Consider the following 16,268-nt stretch of genomic DNA (forward strand, 5'->3'; position numbering starts at 1 on the left):
TATTATTAAAAATTAATGATTTACTTTTTAATTTTTCAATTAAGATCAATAAATAAATAGAAAATGTTACAATAACTGTTACTGTTATCAATCTTTAAAATTATATCTAGTATTATATTACATTTCAATTTATGTTTTTTGTTGTTTGTGTTTATTATTCTTTGAAATGTTTTTGTTTTTTCTGTCATTTTTCATTGTCACTAATTTATTCCTTATGACTGACTCTTTCTAATATTATTCCTTTTGTTTTTATTAATATTAAAAATTATATACATTGTACATTTTAAGAAAGAAGTGATATTGCCTGACCTCTGATGACCTCTGCTTCTTTCTCTGCAGGAACAGTATAAGTTCTGTTATGAAGTTGCTCTGGAGTATCTCAATTCTGCTTAGCTCCAACAAGAGACGCTTCTTCGTTGTCCTCCTCCTCCCCCAGTGATAATACTGCATGCAGTCCGACAGGAGGAAGAGGCGGAGGACAGAAGAAGAGGAGGTCTACTACTGACTGAAGGTGAAGAGGAGGAGGAGGACTGAGAGAAGTGAAGTGAGGAAGAGGAGGAGGAGGAGGAGGTTGTTTTTGCACTGCCTTGTTTGACTGAACTGTCTGCCTGCAGCATGGACACACTGAACTCCGACAGACTCACTTTGTTACTCACCATGTGTCACTGTGTTGTGTTTTTTTTTTTTTATTGTTGTATCGATGAGCTGAGACTAAAGGAACCAAAATGACATCAGAGTGGAGCGTCCCGTCTGTGAGCAATCGTCAGCTTCAGTCACATGATCAGACCCATTATCAACACCTGGATCAACTCCCTGTAGTCTGAGCTTTCCTCCTGTTAGCTCCTGAAACATCTGGAGCAGAGGTTTTCAAACCCCCTCACCCCCCACCCCCCAACACACACACACACACACAAAAACCGATAAATTAAAGATCAGTTAAACTCTATTAGCTTCTCTTTAGTCACACTGTCCCATTAAAGCAGCCGTGATCAGCTGTGATCAGCTCCTGTCTGCAGTGAATCATGATGTTCAGACAACATCACTGTTTCACTGTGATACTGATGGAAACTTTAAAACAGGAGGATTCTCTATGAAGTTCTGCAGCCTCTGTTTCTCTGGAGCTTTATTCTGGAGGGACATCAGAGATGATGATATCCTCAGGAAGTGATGTCACACTGGACCAGATTTGACTGAGTCATGATTCTAGAAAGAGCATGACTCTTGATACAAACAGTGAGCCTAATCAGCAGCCAGACCACAGTAACTAAAACCTGCTGTTTTTCCAGTGGGGGAGGGGCCTCTCAGCTTGAAGACCTCTGATCTAGAGCATGATGACCCCCAGTCCTCAGTCATCAGGTCACAGTATCTGGACAACTGCATTTCCCTGAAGTCCCTGAAGGCTCCCCCAGTTCTGACTGAGTGGGTCCAGTTTGCGGTTTGAAGGTTATTATCAGAAAGATTCACACATGGAATCAAACGGTGAATCATTGAAATCAACTTACTGATCAGTTCTACAACCGCTGTGGAATCAGTCTGTTAGGAGGATGTCAGTTTTTAAAAGTCGATTTTGATTGGTGATGGAGCAACATGATGTCAGAGCTCAGGGTCATCATCAGGTTTAAATAAGTGCAAAAATAATTAGTTGTTTAATCAATGAGCTGCTCAACAGGAAACTTGATTGCTAACAATTTGTATTAATTGATTGTTTTTCATTTACAGTGTGAAGTAAAAAATGCCAAAACCTGTGGCTCCATCTTCGGACATGTATTTACAGATATTTATACACATGAACCTTTGGTCTGTTAGCAGGACTGAACCGGACTGAGAGTTCAGAGGGAGCTCAACATGTGGGTTTGGGATCCAAAGATTTTTTACATTGGGTCAACGTGTTGGACAAGCAGGCCAATGAAATGTGAGTAAAGCAGAACAGTATCTGGGCTGGTAAAGGGGTTCTTCTTCTTTTACACTTAAATTTGTAGAAACGTAATGAGGGAACCGTCCATATATTGCACTGAGACGGTTCTGGTTTGTGTCCGGCATCATAGACAAACAGCAGAGTGTCATCAGCATACAGTGATCTCAGAGATCAAACCTGTGGTCAAAAGGCTGCAGAAGACCAGAGTGGACCAACAACTGACCCCTGTGGGAAACCATATTTTAAAGGTGCTGCAGATAAGATGTGGTTATTAATGAAAACGCAGAACGTTGGAGATGCAGTAGCTGGAACCATAAGGACCAAATAATTAGTGACATTAGAAAAAACAAATCAAGAGACTGATTGATGATCGAAACAATCATTAGTCACAGCTCTTATTTAACTCCTGATAAGTGAATGTCATCTGTGCTGAGACAAAACCACCTCAAGTCAAGGTCCTCTCACTTGTTCCAGAGCTTTCAGCTGTAGCACAGACACAGAGATTGAAGAGAAGCCTGACGGAGCTCAGAACAGTGGGTAGTTTGAACATCTACGTCCCCATGGCAACCATGCAAACTCAGTGTCCTGATTCATGGTCAGAAGAAAAAGGAACCATGTAGGCGTTTGAGTTGAGATGATTTTGTCTTTTTTTTTTCATTTTTGTTTATTCATTCATTCATTCATTCATTTTACTTTCACTTGTTTTTTTTGTATCACCACAGAGAAACAAGCCAATATATAAAGACATGCAGATGTTCGTAGTAAGAGTCACAGTCCGTCCATGTATCTGTCTTCTTCGGTGGTGCTTGATATTTACTGCTGCAGAATAAAAAATAACTGGACTTGGAATCATCCGGCCACATCGTCTTCAGTTGGAGCCCTGGTCCCCTTCAGGTTATGGCTTCTGTTTGTTTTCTCCTCAGCAGCTGGATGATGCTGGTTGGTGGTTTTGTTAATAATGTACATAGAGCAGGAGGAAGCAGGAAGAATATTTATTCCTTCAGTTGTTCTTGGTGTCGATGTCATTGTTGTCATTGTTCTTGTGAAGCACATGGAGAGAGACAATCATGTTGTTCAGAACAACAGAACCTCAGTAACACCAGGAAACAACCTAACTCTGCTGACATATGGCTCTGGGTTGATTTAACTTCAGCTTCATATGGCCCAAGGTTGGTTTTAATTTTGATTATATATGGCTCTGGTTGCATGTAACTCTGGTGACATATTGCTCTGGGTCAGTCTAACCCTGGTGACTTATGGCTCTGGGTTAATTGTGGTAAGGTCTGTTTGTGGTTTTGATTGAACCCTGTTGATGTATGGCTTTGGTGCTGATGAGAACATTATTGTAATGAAAGCTTTTATTTATGTTGTATGATCCCAAAATACTACAAATAAAAATCTCTATACACACTTCAGCTGGAGTCTGTGGCCTTTTAAGGATAAAAAAGTATGTTTTTATCCTAAAATATTGTTTCCTCTGTTGTTTCTTAATAGGTTTAGTTTTTAATTAATGAATTTTTATGTATGATTATCATTGATGATGATTAGACTCCTGATGAGAGTCAGCTGCAGCTCTGATGTTGATGTGAACGGACTGTAGCAGCTGCAGTGTGTGATCCGGCCTGTGGGGGCAGCATTTACCCGCCGGAGCCGGGCCAGAGGACGAGGAAGAAGAAGAAGTGTTTCCGGTGTGGCCCGCAGTGTCGGCGGTGTTTCTCTCTGTGAAGTTGTGTCAGATCTTGAGCTGAATCTTCCTGTGGACGTTAAACTCTCCTTACCGTCACCGCCCGAGCCGCTCTGCTCTCAGGTAAACCGCACACCTTCACCTCACCTGTCGGCCCGGTTCTGTGCGAGAGGGACGAGGAGTTAGTTAGCATCTTGCTAATGTTAGCATCAGAGGAAGTTTGATGTTTGTGTTTTAACTGCACAGAAATGACGTAAACAATAACATTTTCCACGAACATCAGGCTTAATGTCGGAGCGTGAACCATAGTTTGTTTTATTGTTGTAAATCAAGTGACGGGAAACTTACTGATCACTGCTGGCATCATCGATCATCGATCAGTCATCAGTTAACACCACAGTCTGTACAGGTGAGAACAATGAGCTGTTTCATTTAAAGTGACAGAGCTCAGATCCTGAAGAGTCACCTTCACCTAAACCTCAGCTCCAGATCACCTACACACAGGTGAACACACACGCAGCCGACATACACACCTATGAAGTCATCACAGCAGGTAGATCAGAGGTCATCCAGGTTTAAGTCTGGTTTTCAGTCCTATGACGGTGGTTCACTTGTTACCGGGTAAATCACCATGGTAACTGATGCTGAACTCCTGACCTGCTCCAGATCAGATCAAAACCTGTCAACTACCAAGTGTTATTGAGAAGAACAAGATGATGTCATGAGAACACACAGGTGTGTTTACCAGGGGACAACAGTGTGCGTGGTCCAGGTGAAATCTACCTGAACTGAGTCAGTCACTGACGGTGAAACAGCTCCACCATGGACACATTTCAGGCGACTTGTTGATGACCTGTCCTCTGCTGGGCCTCAGGTGCTTTTACAGATGGAGCCTCCTGGAGCTGAACAGCTCTGTGTCTTCCTGCTGAGAGATGAAGGTGAGGAGGAGGAGGAGGAGGTGAGGAGGAGGGAGGTGGGCTGCCAGTGGGAGAGTCCAGAGGAGGAGAGGAGGGAGGTCGGCTGTCAGAGCGACTCTGCAGAGAGGAGAGACGCTGCTGTCCAGGTGGACCTGCTGACTCAGCAGCTCAGCTGGAGACACTCAGGTGAGTGGCCCTGCAGGTGACGTCTGATCGTTCTGTCCCTATATGACCCCCACAGAGCAGAGCTGCCCCCTACAGGTGGGTGATGGGAGTCGTCACCTGTGTCAGCCAGGGTTCAGGTAATGAAACGACATCACATTGTCATTCAGATCAGACAGTGTAGTGAAGGATCCTCTGCTGCTGTTGGCATCAGCACAACTCAACACATCCTGCTGTTTTTCACTTTAAAAGCCCACCTTTAACAGGAAGGTTGTAAGGCTTTTAATGTGAAAATCCTGGATAAAGTAGGGGTGGACCCGCTGACACATGACACTATCAACTGAACTGTGGTGTGTGTGTGTGTGTCAGGAACACACAGACTGTTATGAACGTCACACACTGTATGTTGTGTAGTTTGTGGTTCAGTGTGTGTCACACTAACGTCACTGTTTGTATTTTGTGTTGAGCTTGGTGCAGCACACACACACACACAGGTGAAGAACATGACATGTGACAGTGAAGTTCAGTGTTCACTTCACTGTCAGGTAAAACACAAACTCAGACTTTATTCATTCGTCTATTGATTGGTTATCGGAGCAGCTGCAGATCAATGGTCTGGTGATGAAATGTTTGTGGTTCAGGTCTCGACTCACCTGTTGTCTGCAGAGCCAGTAACACAACAAACAGCAGCAGACCTGAGTGCAGTGACATGTTTCTGACACAGGGGGGCAGACGACCTCAGACTGGTCTGAGTTCAGCTCGGAGGGGGACCAGAGACAGATCCTGGTCCTGGTCTGACTCCACTGAGCTGCTTGTCAGGGACGTACACTGACTGACTGAGGAGCAGCCTGCAGACAGGACTCAGGGCGACAGTGAACACCCATCTGTAAATGTTTCATTTAAAAAAAAAAAAAACAGGTAATAAATAAATGTTAATAAAATCTTATAAAACAAATTAAAATAAGTGAAAAATAAAATACAAACATCTGAAATCACATTACAACAAATGAAATCAAAGAATTGAAATAATTAAAAATGAAAAACGCAAATGAAAAATAAAGCGTCACTGTGATTTTCTCAGTGAGGGTCGATGACCAGTGTGTACGACTGTCATGTGACTGACGCACACAGAGGGACCACAGTCCACCAGGATCTACCTGTTCAGCCCTTGTTACACTGCAGGTGTTCAGGTGTTCACCCTCCCTGTTACAAGTCAGTGAACGTCTCACTGATCCTGCTGTTGTTGATGTTGCCTTCACTGTCGATGTGTTGAACTCTGTGCAGGTTCGTCTGCAATGCTGCTGCAGTGTTTAACAGTCAGACCTGATGGACCAGATGGGGGCGCTCTGCTGCAGCACTGCACCACCAACCGGACCAGAACCAGAACCATCAAACCTGCCACCAGACTCTCCCCCAAACCCACCCAGACACAGTCCAGGACCCACAGGAGACCACCTCCTCAGACCTCCAACACAACCAAACGAAATCCGCCTCAACGCCGTCACCGCCGTGTGACACCTGATACAAACCAACAGGAGGAGGAGGCAGAGGAGGAAGGAGAGGAGGAGGAGGAGGAGGAGGTGGTGGTGGAGGAGGAGGACACAGGTGATCCCAACTGGACTCCACCTGAGGGTGAGTTAGGACAAAACCAGTCCAGAGTCCAGGACTGTGGTGGAATAGTCTAAATTTTCTCCTCCTCGATCTCATGACATCACAAGGAAACAAGTGAAGGAGAGGTCATAAGGACTTAGGAAAAGACACCTGAGTTTTTTTTAAATTAACTTCATTTGTGAGACATGGAGGAAAAACAGCCGAAACAAAAAGAGACGATGAGAGAGATGATGAAAATCACACGTCAGTCATTAAAAACGAAATTATATTCACTCATCAAACTACTGTTGTCTGTTGCTTTAGATGTTGCTGCAGCAAGGAATTGTGGGACGGCATTTTCTCCTTTCCTTTGGTAAAGGAAGCTTCAGTGCCTCCTCTGCTAAAGGAGATAAGACAGGAAGCATGAAGCTGACTTTTTGACCACAGTCCAGTTCTGACCTGTGATGAATTGTTAATAAATTTTTATTAATGATAATCATTTATATTAACAATCTAGCAGAAACAACAAAGTTTAGTTTTTATATGTTTCCTATGTTTCTACTTTTTATCTGGTTTTAAATGTAAATTCTTTGTTTTTATAAATCTATTGATCAGATTTCAGTTGATTTTATCACATGGTCATAAATGGTTTTATTACGTATTTATATTAATATTTAACATTTTAGATTATTTCTTATTGAAATAAATGATTTGATTTGAATTTGTATGGTTTTTTTGTATGTTGAATTATTTTATTTAAATTTAATGATGAAGGTGACTGTATAAATATAATTATTAGTATAAAGTTTAAGTTTTATCAAAAGTTAAAATATATAAATAAAAATATGTAACTATGATATTTAAATGTAAAAATATTTTAGATACATTTTTTTAGATTTGTTGTTAACTGTTTACTCTGTTCTGTGCCCCCCCAGCTCTTGGGGACGTCCGGCTGGACTCAGAGTCCCAGCATGCACCTGTGGGCGTGGTGAAGCTGGAGCCTGACAGCACCATGTGTGACGTGTGCGGTAAAGTGATGAAGAACAAGTCGAGCCTGGCGCGTCACTCCTTCATCCACACCGGGAAGAAGCCGTTCGCCTGCCACCTGTGCGACCTGCGCTTCAACCGCCGCGACAACCTGCAGCACCACCTGAGCCGGCTCCACCCCGACGGCGTGGCCAAGCTGGAGAGGCAGCGCGAGGCGCAGGCCTGGCTGTGCGCGGTCTGCGGGAAAACCTTCAGCTGTCGCTCCCGGCTGAAGACGCACGAGGTCATCCACTCGGGGGTCAAACCTCACCGCTGCGACCTCTGCCCCAAAGCCTACATGAGGACCAACGACCTGGAGCACCACAAGAGGATCGTCCACGTGGAGGGCGCCGCCGAGCCCCCGCGCCCGAGCTCGCTGCTCTGCGACCTCTGCGGGAAAGAGTTCCGGTGCAGGTCTCAGCTCGCCGTGCACTTCCAGACACACACCGGCGAGCGGCCGCACCTCTGCGACATCTGCGGACGCAAGTTCGGCCGACAGTACCAGCTGAAACGGCACAAGGTCCTGGTCCACGCCCACCAGGTGAGCGGCGAGGAGAACCAGGTGAGCGGCGAGGAGAACCAGGTGAGCGGCGAGGAGAGCCCGCCGCCCGACCGGCTCTTCGCCTGCAGCGTCTGTGGGAAGCGGCTGAAGTCTGAAGCGCTGCTCGCCGCTCACTCCCGCATCCACACGGGCGACAAGCCGCACCGCTGCGGCATCTGTCTGCGCACCTTCCAGCGCGCCACCTGCCTGAAGCAGCACCACCTGCGCGTCCACCTGAAGGTCAGAGTGAACGATGTGCAGCACGCCACCGGGCGCAGGAAGAGCGCCACGCCGGCCAAGATGTTCCCGTGTCCCATCTGCAGCAAAGTCTTCAAATTCAAGTCTCTGCTGGCGAGTCACTCCACGGTCCACAGCGAGGCGCGGCCGCACGCCTGCGACCTCTGCAGCCGCAGCTTCAGGCGCCTGAGCCACCTGAAGAGACACCGCGAGGTCGTCCACGCCAACGGAGCGCGCCTGCCGCAGAGCTTCGTCTGCCACATCTGCGGCAAAGACAAGAAGTGCCGCTCGCAGCTCGCCAGACACGTGATCATCCACACCGGGGAGCGGCCGTTCGCCTGCGACCTCTGCGCCGCCCGCTTCAACCGCAGCGGGAACCTGCAGCAGCACAAGAGGCGCATGCACGGCGTGGGGAAACCGGCGGCCGAGGAAGCCCCGCCCATCCTGTTTGATGATGACGTGACTCTGACGTACAAACAGGAAGAGACGGTGGTGGCGGTCGATGCAGCAGCTGAGCGGTTCGAGGCCGCGACGAATGAAGAGACTGACGTCGTTCATCAGCTCGTTGCCACCTGAGGGTCTTCAAAGACCTGTGAATGACATGATCGATCCATCCATTGATCCAAAATGACCAGTTTAAAATTAAAATGAAAAATGTTTGTTTCTTCACATTCAAACCTTTGAGTCTCTGTGTCAAAGCCGTTCCGGAGCTTTCTGTCGTGTCCCATGATTTTCCTCAGCAGATTCTTTTTGTAAACAAACAAATGGAGGCAGCTGATTGGTTGAATTGAAAATAACAACAGACTCTGCAGTGACAGGAAGTGTTTTAATTTGTCAACTTCACAAAACACCAACATGACTACAGTGTGTGGAGTCTGTCAGCTGACAGGTCCACTGACCACTCACATTGATAGGCTGAGAGGCGTTTCCATGGTGACAGTCAGTTTTCTCAGGAATCAGTTACTGTGGATCAGAAGGAGGTCTGTTCTTCACCAAAACTAAAGACCAGAGTTTTAATCCCATCTTTAAATGACTTTAGGAGCTTTCTACTCCTGGTCTTCACACCTCCAAAACGTCAGAGCCAGTTTGAAACCCTGAAAGACCTGAGGTCTGGACTCTCAACCAGGATCTGGGGTCATCCAGGTAACAGGTTTAACTCTGGTTTTCAGTCCTATGACAGTGGTTCACTTGTTACTAGGGTAAATCACCATGGTAACTGATGCTGAGCTCAACAATCAAACTACTGACCAATCAGATTCCAGAAAAACTGAGTCATTATCTCTACAGGATCCTGACAAGGACAAAAGAGTTCAGAATAAAGTGCTCATAATAAAGATCAGAAGATATTTGTACAGATCAGCGGATGTTTTGAAGCAGTGTGAGGAGTGGAGTCAGCCGAACGTCAGCTGATCTGAAAGCAATTTGTTCTCAAGTTCATGTTGCGTTCAATTCACGTGGGAACAGACAGCTACAGGGGCTTAAAGTGTTACCAAATTATGTTTCAGAAAGGGACAAAAAGATGGAGGTTGATCTTTACTTTTCTCAAAATATAGTTTACACACATTGTTGTTACACAAACATGATGAGGCTGTTCCCAGTCTTTATGCTCAGCTAAGATAACCACACCTCACACACAGACTGATGTGAACACCTCACTGTCAGACAGGAAGAAAGTATTTGAAATGTTGAACTGTTCCTTTAAATCCCTGACAGAGTGAGGTCACAGTGTGAGGTCATCACCACAGGAAACAGGTGAAGAAACAGGTGAAGACTGGGAACCAATCAGATCGAACGAACGGACAGGTGAAGTGTTCTCTGTAGGAGGAAAAGAAAGACAAGGGGAGGAAAGAAGGACATGTTGACAGGATGAAGGGGGGCAGATGAACATGAAGGAAGTATGGAAGGAAAGGAGATACAGGAGAGGAAAGAAGGAAAAGAGGAGGATGGAGAGAAGTACCTTCACAGTACAGGTGCAGTAGTGTGTGTACTCTGTCAGTCTAATAAAAGCCTCTGATGATGTCCACCTGCTCCTGAACACACCATGCGATGATGATGATGATGACGACGACGACGATAACTGGCCAAGCTGTGATAAGGGTGATGTCATTCTGACATGCTGATGCTGCTGTGATGTCACTGTGATGTCAGGGGGTGGTGGTTTCAGACTTCCATGCTGTCATGTTTGGGCGTCCTGGAGATCCACAGGTTTGATTGGTCAGCGGCGGTCTTTGTGCGGGGGTGACTGCAGGGAGAGAGGTGATGACATCATCATCAACCCAGTCTTTTCAATATAATGTTAATTTGTTACAAATTTGTTTCCCCAAAGTCCAGTTTCCAACCAAACCTCATGCAAATTTTAACAGAATTAGTAGGAAATGAAATGAGCTGTGAGTGTCTGCTGTGGTGTGAGTGTGACTCCTGATGGTTCTGTGTGTGTATGTGAGGACGTTCCTGTTCTCTGGTCTGTGGTCAGCAGAACGTCTCAGTGGGAACAGGGTTCCTGTCTGTGAGGGTAAGAATCTGCAGAACTGAACTGATGCCAGGTATGGACTCACACACACACACACACACTCTGCTGTATCAGCTGTCATTAACAGGACAATGTCTGACTCGTCATAATCACTGATACACTCACAAGAACACTGCATACTCTGCACAAACAGGAGGAGCAGGGGCTGCTGGGAGTTGTAGTCCCTGTGGTCCAGTCTTACCTTCTACTGAGCATCTGAAAACAACATGTCCCAGAGGCCACCAGGATGAGCAGCAGCAGGGGGATTGTGGGAATGATCACATAGACCAGTAACATGCCTGGGGAGAGACAGACGCAGTTAAATACTGGACCGGAGCAGACCAGGCCACAGTCGTCCAGACCAGACTGAGTGACCGACAGGTCGGAGGTTAGAGGAGTTTGTACCTGAAGCTCCGGCCACAGTGACCTCAGGGTGATCCTCCTCACTTCCTGGCTGTTTGACCACACCTCCATTGGCTGTTGCCTCTAAGGACACACACACAGTACACACACCTGTCACTACTTTGACGTGACGGTGGCGCTGTAGGCTATTGCCTGTCAGGGTGTCAGTCTGAACATGAACATCTGCAGCAGCAAATGATTCATGTTCATTGACTTCAGATTTTCTGACAGAAACACGTTCTAAAGAGGCGAGCATCACGTTCATACTCACCTGTGCTCCACCCTCCAGGTGTGTGACCCGTCACACCATGGCTCTCTGGAAGAAAGATGGGATCTTTAATTTATCAGAGGATGAAGCTGATTGGCTGACAGTACCTGGCTGTGTTTATCAGAGACTGAAGCTGATTGGCTGATAGTACCTGGTTGGTATTTGCAGATGAAGTTGTGTTTCATGTTGCAGCGATCGTCGTTCCATTGGTAGAGATAAGCCCCGCCCAGACCAGGTAGTGCAGTTGGCTGATGGTACATGACCACGCAGGCCTCTCCTCCACAGGACGGCTCGTCAAAATACCAGTTCCTACATCATCACCATCATCATCATCATCATCATCATCACCATCATCATCACATCACTATCATCATCACCATTATCATCACCATCATCATCATCATCACCATCATCACCATCACTATCATCATCATCATCACCATTATCATCACCATCATCATCATCATCACCATCACCATCATCATCATCATCATCATCATCATCATCACCATCATCACCATCATCATCATCACCATCAGTTGTTTGGGACCTGACTTCTGTTTTTCGTGTTTTCAGTCCTGTTGGTAGCTGGGGAGTTTTTCTGGGAGTCTCCCTTTGTTTTCCACTTTATTTTTGAACATTGTACGTTCACTCTCCTGCTTGATTTTGACCCTGCTCTCTGAGAGTCTGCACGCCATCCGGAGGCGGAGCCCCAAAGCTCCAGATTTACTCCACAGCTGGTTAAATGTAATCTGATTGTCTGAAGTACAGTATCAGCTGAGACAGGGTCTTACCCAGAACCTGCTGGGGGCCCAGTGCCAAATTCTTCATTCATTTCACACAGAAGCAGCTTCATGCTAACATTAGCTCAGAATCTGACCACAGCTCCGTGTGGAAACACCTGCTGTCACTTCCTGCTACGCTCTTTGTGATTGGGCAGTTGCTGTTCAGGGGCGGGGTTTAGTCTGCATCTGTCCTGTAACAAACGAGCCCACAGGTCATCTGTCAGCAGGTTATTATGACCCATAGCTAGGTTTTGTTGCTAGGCGACATCTAGTGGTCGTAGTAATGATGACAGGAGCAAAGGGAAAAGTGCGGCGACGAGTACAGAAAAAAGTAGCAGTTTATGTTATTTCTATTATTGATGACCATTCGTTGTTCTTATTGTAACCATGACAACAAAGGTTTGGTACACCTACCGCTGTAGGGGCGTTATTTCAGGAGACACTGCTGTGGGTTGAATCAGAGGGTTGACGTTCAGGTTGGAGGATTGGTTGTGTTTGGAGGAGGAGCTGCCTCTAGAGAAGAAGGAAGGAGGAGTGGCCAACCACTCAGAGGTCATACAGGGGACTGAGCCCAGGTGCAGGCCCTCTGCCTACCTGCAGCAGAACCCTGGGCCTCTCCCTGCAACAGTTGCCTGAGTAGAATGTGACTTTCTTTGTTCCTTGATATCATGCAGATTTACGTTGTTTGATGAGAACAGGAGAGATAAGCGTTGATTATTTGGAGTAACTAATTTGCAGTATGTTTTTGTTTAGAATGAAACTAGCATCAGCTGTTGTTTGTTTTCATGGCTTTAACCTCCAATGCTGCCAGTAAACCGACTCCTGAAGCCTGTAATAAATGAGATCTGATGGACTTGCACTTCTCCTGGTGCTTCTTGTGCCTGCCCACATGCCCACAGTGTTCACAACGTTACCTGCAACCAGAATCACTATACATCCTCCTATCAAGCCTCTTTCACAGGCTGACACCAACCCATCAGTGGCCCTGAGTCTGTGTGTGGGTGACGTGGGTCACCTGATGCAGTCTGATGTCACATTCACCTGAAGGAGGCCGGGCTGCCGTCAGTCCAGTGGTAGAGCTGTGGACAGGAAGTGAAGGTGTTGCTGACTTCAGGATGAGCCTGATCCACTCCGTCCACCCGAGTCAGACCGATCCAGAAGTCACCGTCCGCTATTCCTCCTCCTCCTGCACCTCCTCCTGCCCCGCCCACTGCTCCTGAACGCAGCTCCTGGAGGTGAAGAGCAGAAAGATAAAAGCAGGAAGAGAAGGAGACTAAGAAGACCAGGTGTGTGTCTCACCTGCAGCAGGTTTTCGATGTCCGTCTGCTCGGCTGGGCTCTCGATGCTGAGCAGCGACCCTCCGTCCATCTCACACGCCCGACACGCCTCCCTGAATGCAACACGACTCGACACGTCGTGGAAATATGCAATCTTATAGCAGGGACGTCCTGGACCACCTGAACACACCGTCTGACCTGAGAAACAAAGAGGGACAGGTGATCTGTCTCCTTACAGCTTAACCAGGGAGCTTCTGTTAGGTGTGCAGCCTGAGAACCTCCCTCCTCCTCTTCCTCTCCTGCTTGATCCCAAACTCGTACATTTCTGTCTATTTTTATCCAACTGAGGAGTTTTCTGTGTTAAACTTAGAAACCGTCTTCTCCTTTTTTCCCACCAGAGAGGCTTCGTGTGTTTGACCTCTGACCCCTTTGACTACGATGCCACTCTCTTTCCTCGTCCCTGTAAAGACCAACCTCAGTGTCTCAATACAACCTGTCATTCAGCATTTTACCACAGGTATCAGTGTTCTACTGTGTGTGTGTGTGTGTGTACGTACGTGTGTGTGTACGTGTGCATCTGTGTGTGTGTGTGTGTGTGTGTGTGTGTGTGTGTGTGTGTGTGTGTGTACGTGTGTGTGTGTGTGTGTGCATCTGTGTGTGTACGTGTGTGTGTGTGTGTATGTGTGTGTGTGTGTGCATCTATGTATGTGTGTGTGTGTCTCCTCAGTGAATAGCTGCAGTGATTAATACACAGTCTGGTTAAAACAGCCTCACACACACTCAGAGCTACTTTAAGTGATTAGCTGGATTCTCTTCTGCACCATCATCACTTTACTGTTAAAGCCACTAAAGAGCTCCATATATATCTGTCTATTACCAGACCCCCGCCCCCCCGCTCTGCCTCCCTCCCCCTCACTGTCCTGACCATTATCCAGCACAGGTTGTAACTGAGAGGAGGACAGTGGTCCAGTGAACAGGGATGATCGGTGGCTGGATGGGTGAGTTATAAACAGAGCAGCAGCTCAGTCCAGGTCATGTTTGATCATGTGACCTGATGACCTCACACAGTGGTTCAGTTGGAAACAATAAACACGTCACTTGGGGGGTGAAATAAACTGAAGGTTCAGCTGTCAATCACAGTTTGTGAGACAAGAGACAGAAGCTACTGTGACTGACGTTAGCCTGAGAGTAAGCGGTTAGCTCGCCAGCTATAGCTGTTCACCAACTAGCCACGTTAGCATAGCCACTGTGTCACCGGGACTCCAGACTAGAGACTGGACTGGATTCATTACACGATGTTTTATTCAAGACCAACCAGTGCAAAAACACTCCAGCAACCACCTGCAGGTGCTACAGCAACCACTCCGGACACCATAGCAACAGCTCAGAGAGCACCGCACCACACCCTATCAACCACAACGCTCATGGTGTCAGCTGTTGCTAGGCAACAGTCACTGTCGATGATGTAGGAAAACAACAATAAAGATAAAGAGTGGAATTCAAACTTCTCTCAGGTTCACTCTCACGAATCTGAATTATTATTGATGACAAACATCACAGATCATTTAAACATCACAAAGTCATCAGCACAAATTTTACTTTAATTAACTGAGAAAAAGCTTCAAGAAAAAAAACCTTCAGATTTACCAAAAAAAAATCATAAGTGCACAGAAGAGGTTTTATAAAAGTGTCACATGAGGTTTAAAGGTTTAATCACCTGACAAGACTGATTCTGTTCTGAGACGTTCATTATAACAGTAATCAATTAACTGATTATTATTACACATGAAGGGGTTTTAGTGTCTTAACTCAGCCATTTAAAAACTAATGGATCTCATGCAGCTTCATTTCCCTGAATGAACATGTTGGAGAAAAACTGAGCCAGCTGTTTGTGGGATAAATGACTTTTATTTTCTTAACTCACCGCTCAGCACCCGCGCTCCATCCACCTGGGCCACCATCATCGCCATGACGACCCCAAGGATCAACAGCGTCACTGGGTAAAACATCACTGTTCTGAGTTGTTGTTGAACACAAAAATAAAAATTAAGATGTTAATAAATATAGAAACTCTGATGTTGATTTGTTTAACTCAAGTGATTTTCTTATAACATTTCAAAATAAAAGCCCTGCTCCTGGTTTATTTCCATTTTTCCATGTTTCCTTGCCCTCCAGTTTCTCTGCCTGTGATGAAGCTGGACACAGAGAAAGTGTTTCTGTCTGCAGATGCTGCTCACTCCTCCCCCATCCCACCCCCAACCCCTCCCCTCTCTCTCTCTATCTCTCTCTCTCTCTTGCTCTCTCTCTCTCTATGATCAATCGTTCCTACAGAGCCCCAGATGTAACCTTCTCTTTCATTAAGCCCTGGGGGGCCACACTCGCACACACAGCTCAGTTTAATTCACTTACAAGGATGGGGGGGGGGGGGGGGGGCTGATCAATACATAACCCCCCCACATGATATCTGCTGCAGTTATGAGCAGCACTCTCTTCATTGATCCATGTGAAGGTGGATTTTCACATCATGTGATGATTCATGATTCATATTTTGTTCAGAATAAATCTCACACAACACACACAACATGATAAAAACATCACTGGCTAAAGTTCAGGTCATGTGTTGGTTCAGTCAGAGCTGTGTTTTCCTGCGTCAGGACAAACAGCTTTCCTCAGATAACTGTGCATTCTGTGTGTGTGACAGCTCCGTCCAATCAGATCACAGGCCTCTGACATCAACAAACACCTTTCACATCCCAGCAAACTCACTGTCTGACTGACGTGTGAACATTTTCACAAAACATGTCAGCGTCTGATGTCTGTTAGGAATCCTTGTTTCCTCTGCTCCCAGTCTTTGTGCTAAGCTAGGCTAACAGTTGCCCTCTGTTCCCAGTCTTTGTGCTAAGCTAGGCTAACAGTATACTGGGAACACAGATAAAACTCAGAGTAAATGAAGTT

General features: G+C 46.2%; 3 protein-coding genes and 1 long non-coding RNA gene across 13 annotated transcripts in view; 3 read left to right on the forward strand and 1 right to left on the reverse strand.

Annotated features, from left to right (window-relative positions):
* LOC139624877 (receptor-type tyrosine-protein phosphatase mu-like) overlaps window positions 1-3,330 on the forward strand; it is a 109,767-nt gene extending 106,437 nt beyond the window's left edge. For all 10 annotated transcript variants that reach the window (XM_071484234.1, XM_071484235.1, XM_071484237.1 and 7 more), the window contains one exon: window positions 340-3,330. In XM_071484234.1, coding sequence (XP_071340335.1) covers window positions 340-393 — 54 coding nt within the window. In that variant the 3' untranslated portion in view covers window positions 394-3,330. The remainder of the gene's footprint in view (window positions 1-339) is intronic.
* A 226-nt stretch (window positions 3,331-3,556) lies between these two features.
* On the forward strand, window positions 3,557-9,426 carry LOC139624879 (zinc finger protein ZFP2-like). Its single transcript, XM_071484246.1, has 4 exons — window positions 3,557-3,722; window positions 4,474-4,702; window positions 5,963-6,310; window positions 7,204-9,426. The coding sequence occupies exons 2-4, from the start codon at window positions 4,486-4,488 to the stop codon at window positions 8,646-8,648; spliced, it is 2,010 nt and encodes a 669-aa protein (XP_071340347.1). The 5' UTR covers window positions 3,557-3,722; window positions 4,474-4,485; the 3' UTR covers window positions 8,649-9,426.
* Window positions 9,427-9,753: 327 nt separating this feature from the next.
* On the reverse strand, window positions 9,754-15,520 carry chodl (chondrolectin). The gene is made up of 8 exons (XM_071484292.1): window positions 15,238-15,520; window positions 13,336-13,511; window positions 13,078-13,265; window positions 11,403-11,560; window positions 11,255-11,299; window positions 10,987-11,067; window positions 10,784-10,880; window positions 9,754-10,314 (listed from the first exon to the last, which is right to left on the reverse strand). Exons 1-8 carry the CDS (start codon window positions 15,320-15,322, stop codon window positions 10,233-10,235), a joined length of 912 nt encoding a protein of 303 aa, XP_071340393.1. The 5' UTR covers window positions 15,323-15,520; the 3' UTR covers window positions 9,754-10,232.
* Window positions 13,436-15,624, forward strand: LOC139624907 (uncharacterized). Its single transcript, XR_011691772.1, has 4 exons — window positions 13,436-13,574; window positions 13,712-13,830; window positions 14,194-15,313; window positions 15,489-15,624. It is a non-coding gene; the product is annotated as an uncharacterized lncRNA (long non-coding RNA).
* Window positions 15,625-16,268: the final 644 nt, after the last annotated feature.

The sequence above is a fragment of the Trachinotus anak genome, unplaced genomic scaffold (assembly GCF_046630095.1).
Source record: "Trachinotus anak isolate AG129_WGS33_773 ecotype Australia unplaced genomic scaffold, CSIRO_AGI_Tana_v1 ptg000009l, whole genome shotgun sequence".
Taxonomy (NCBI): Eukaryota; Metazoa; Chordata; class Actinopteri; order Carangiformes; family Carangidae; genus Trachinotus; species Trachinotus anak.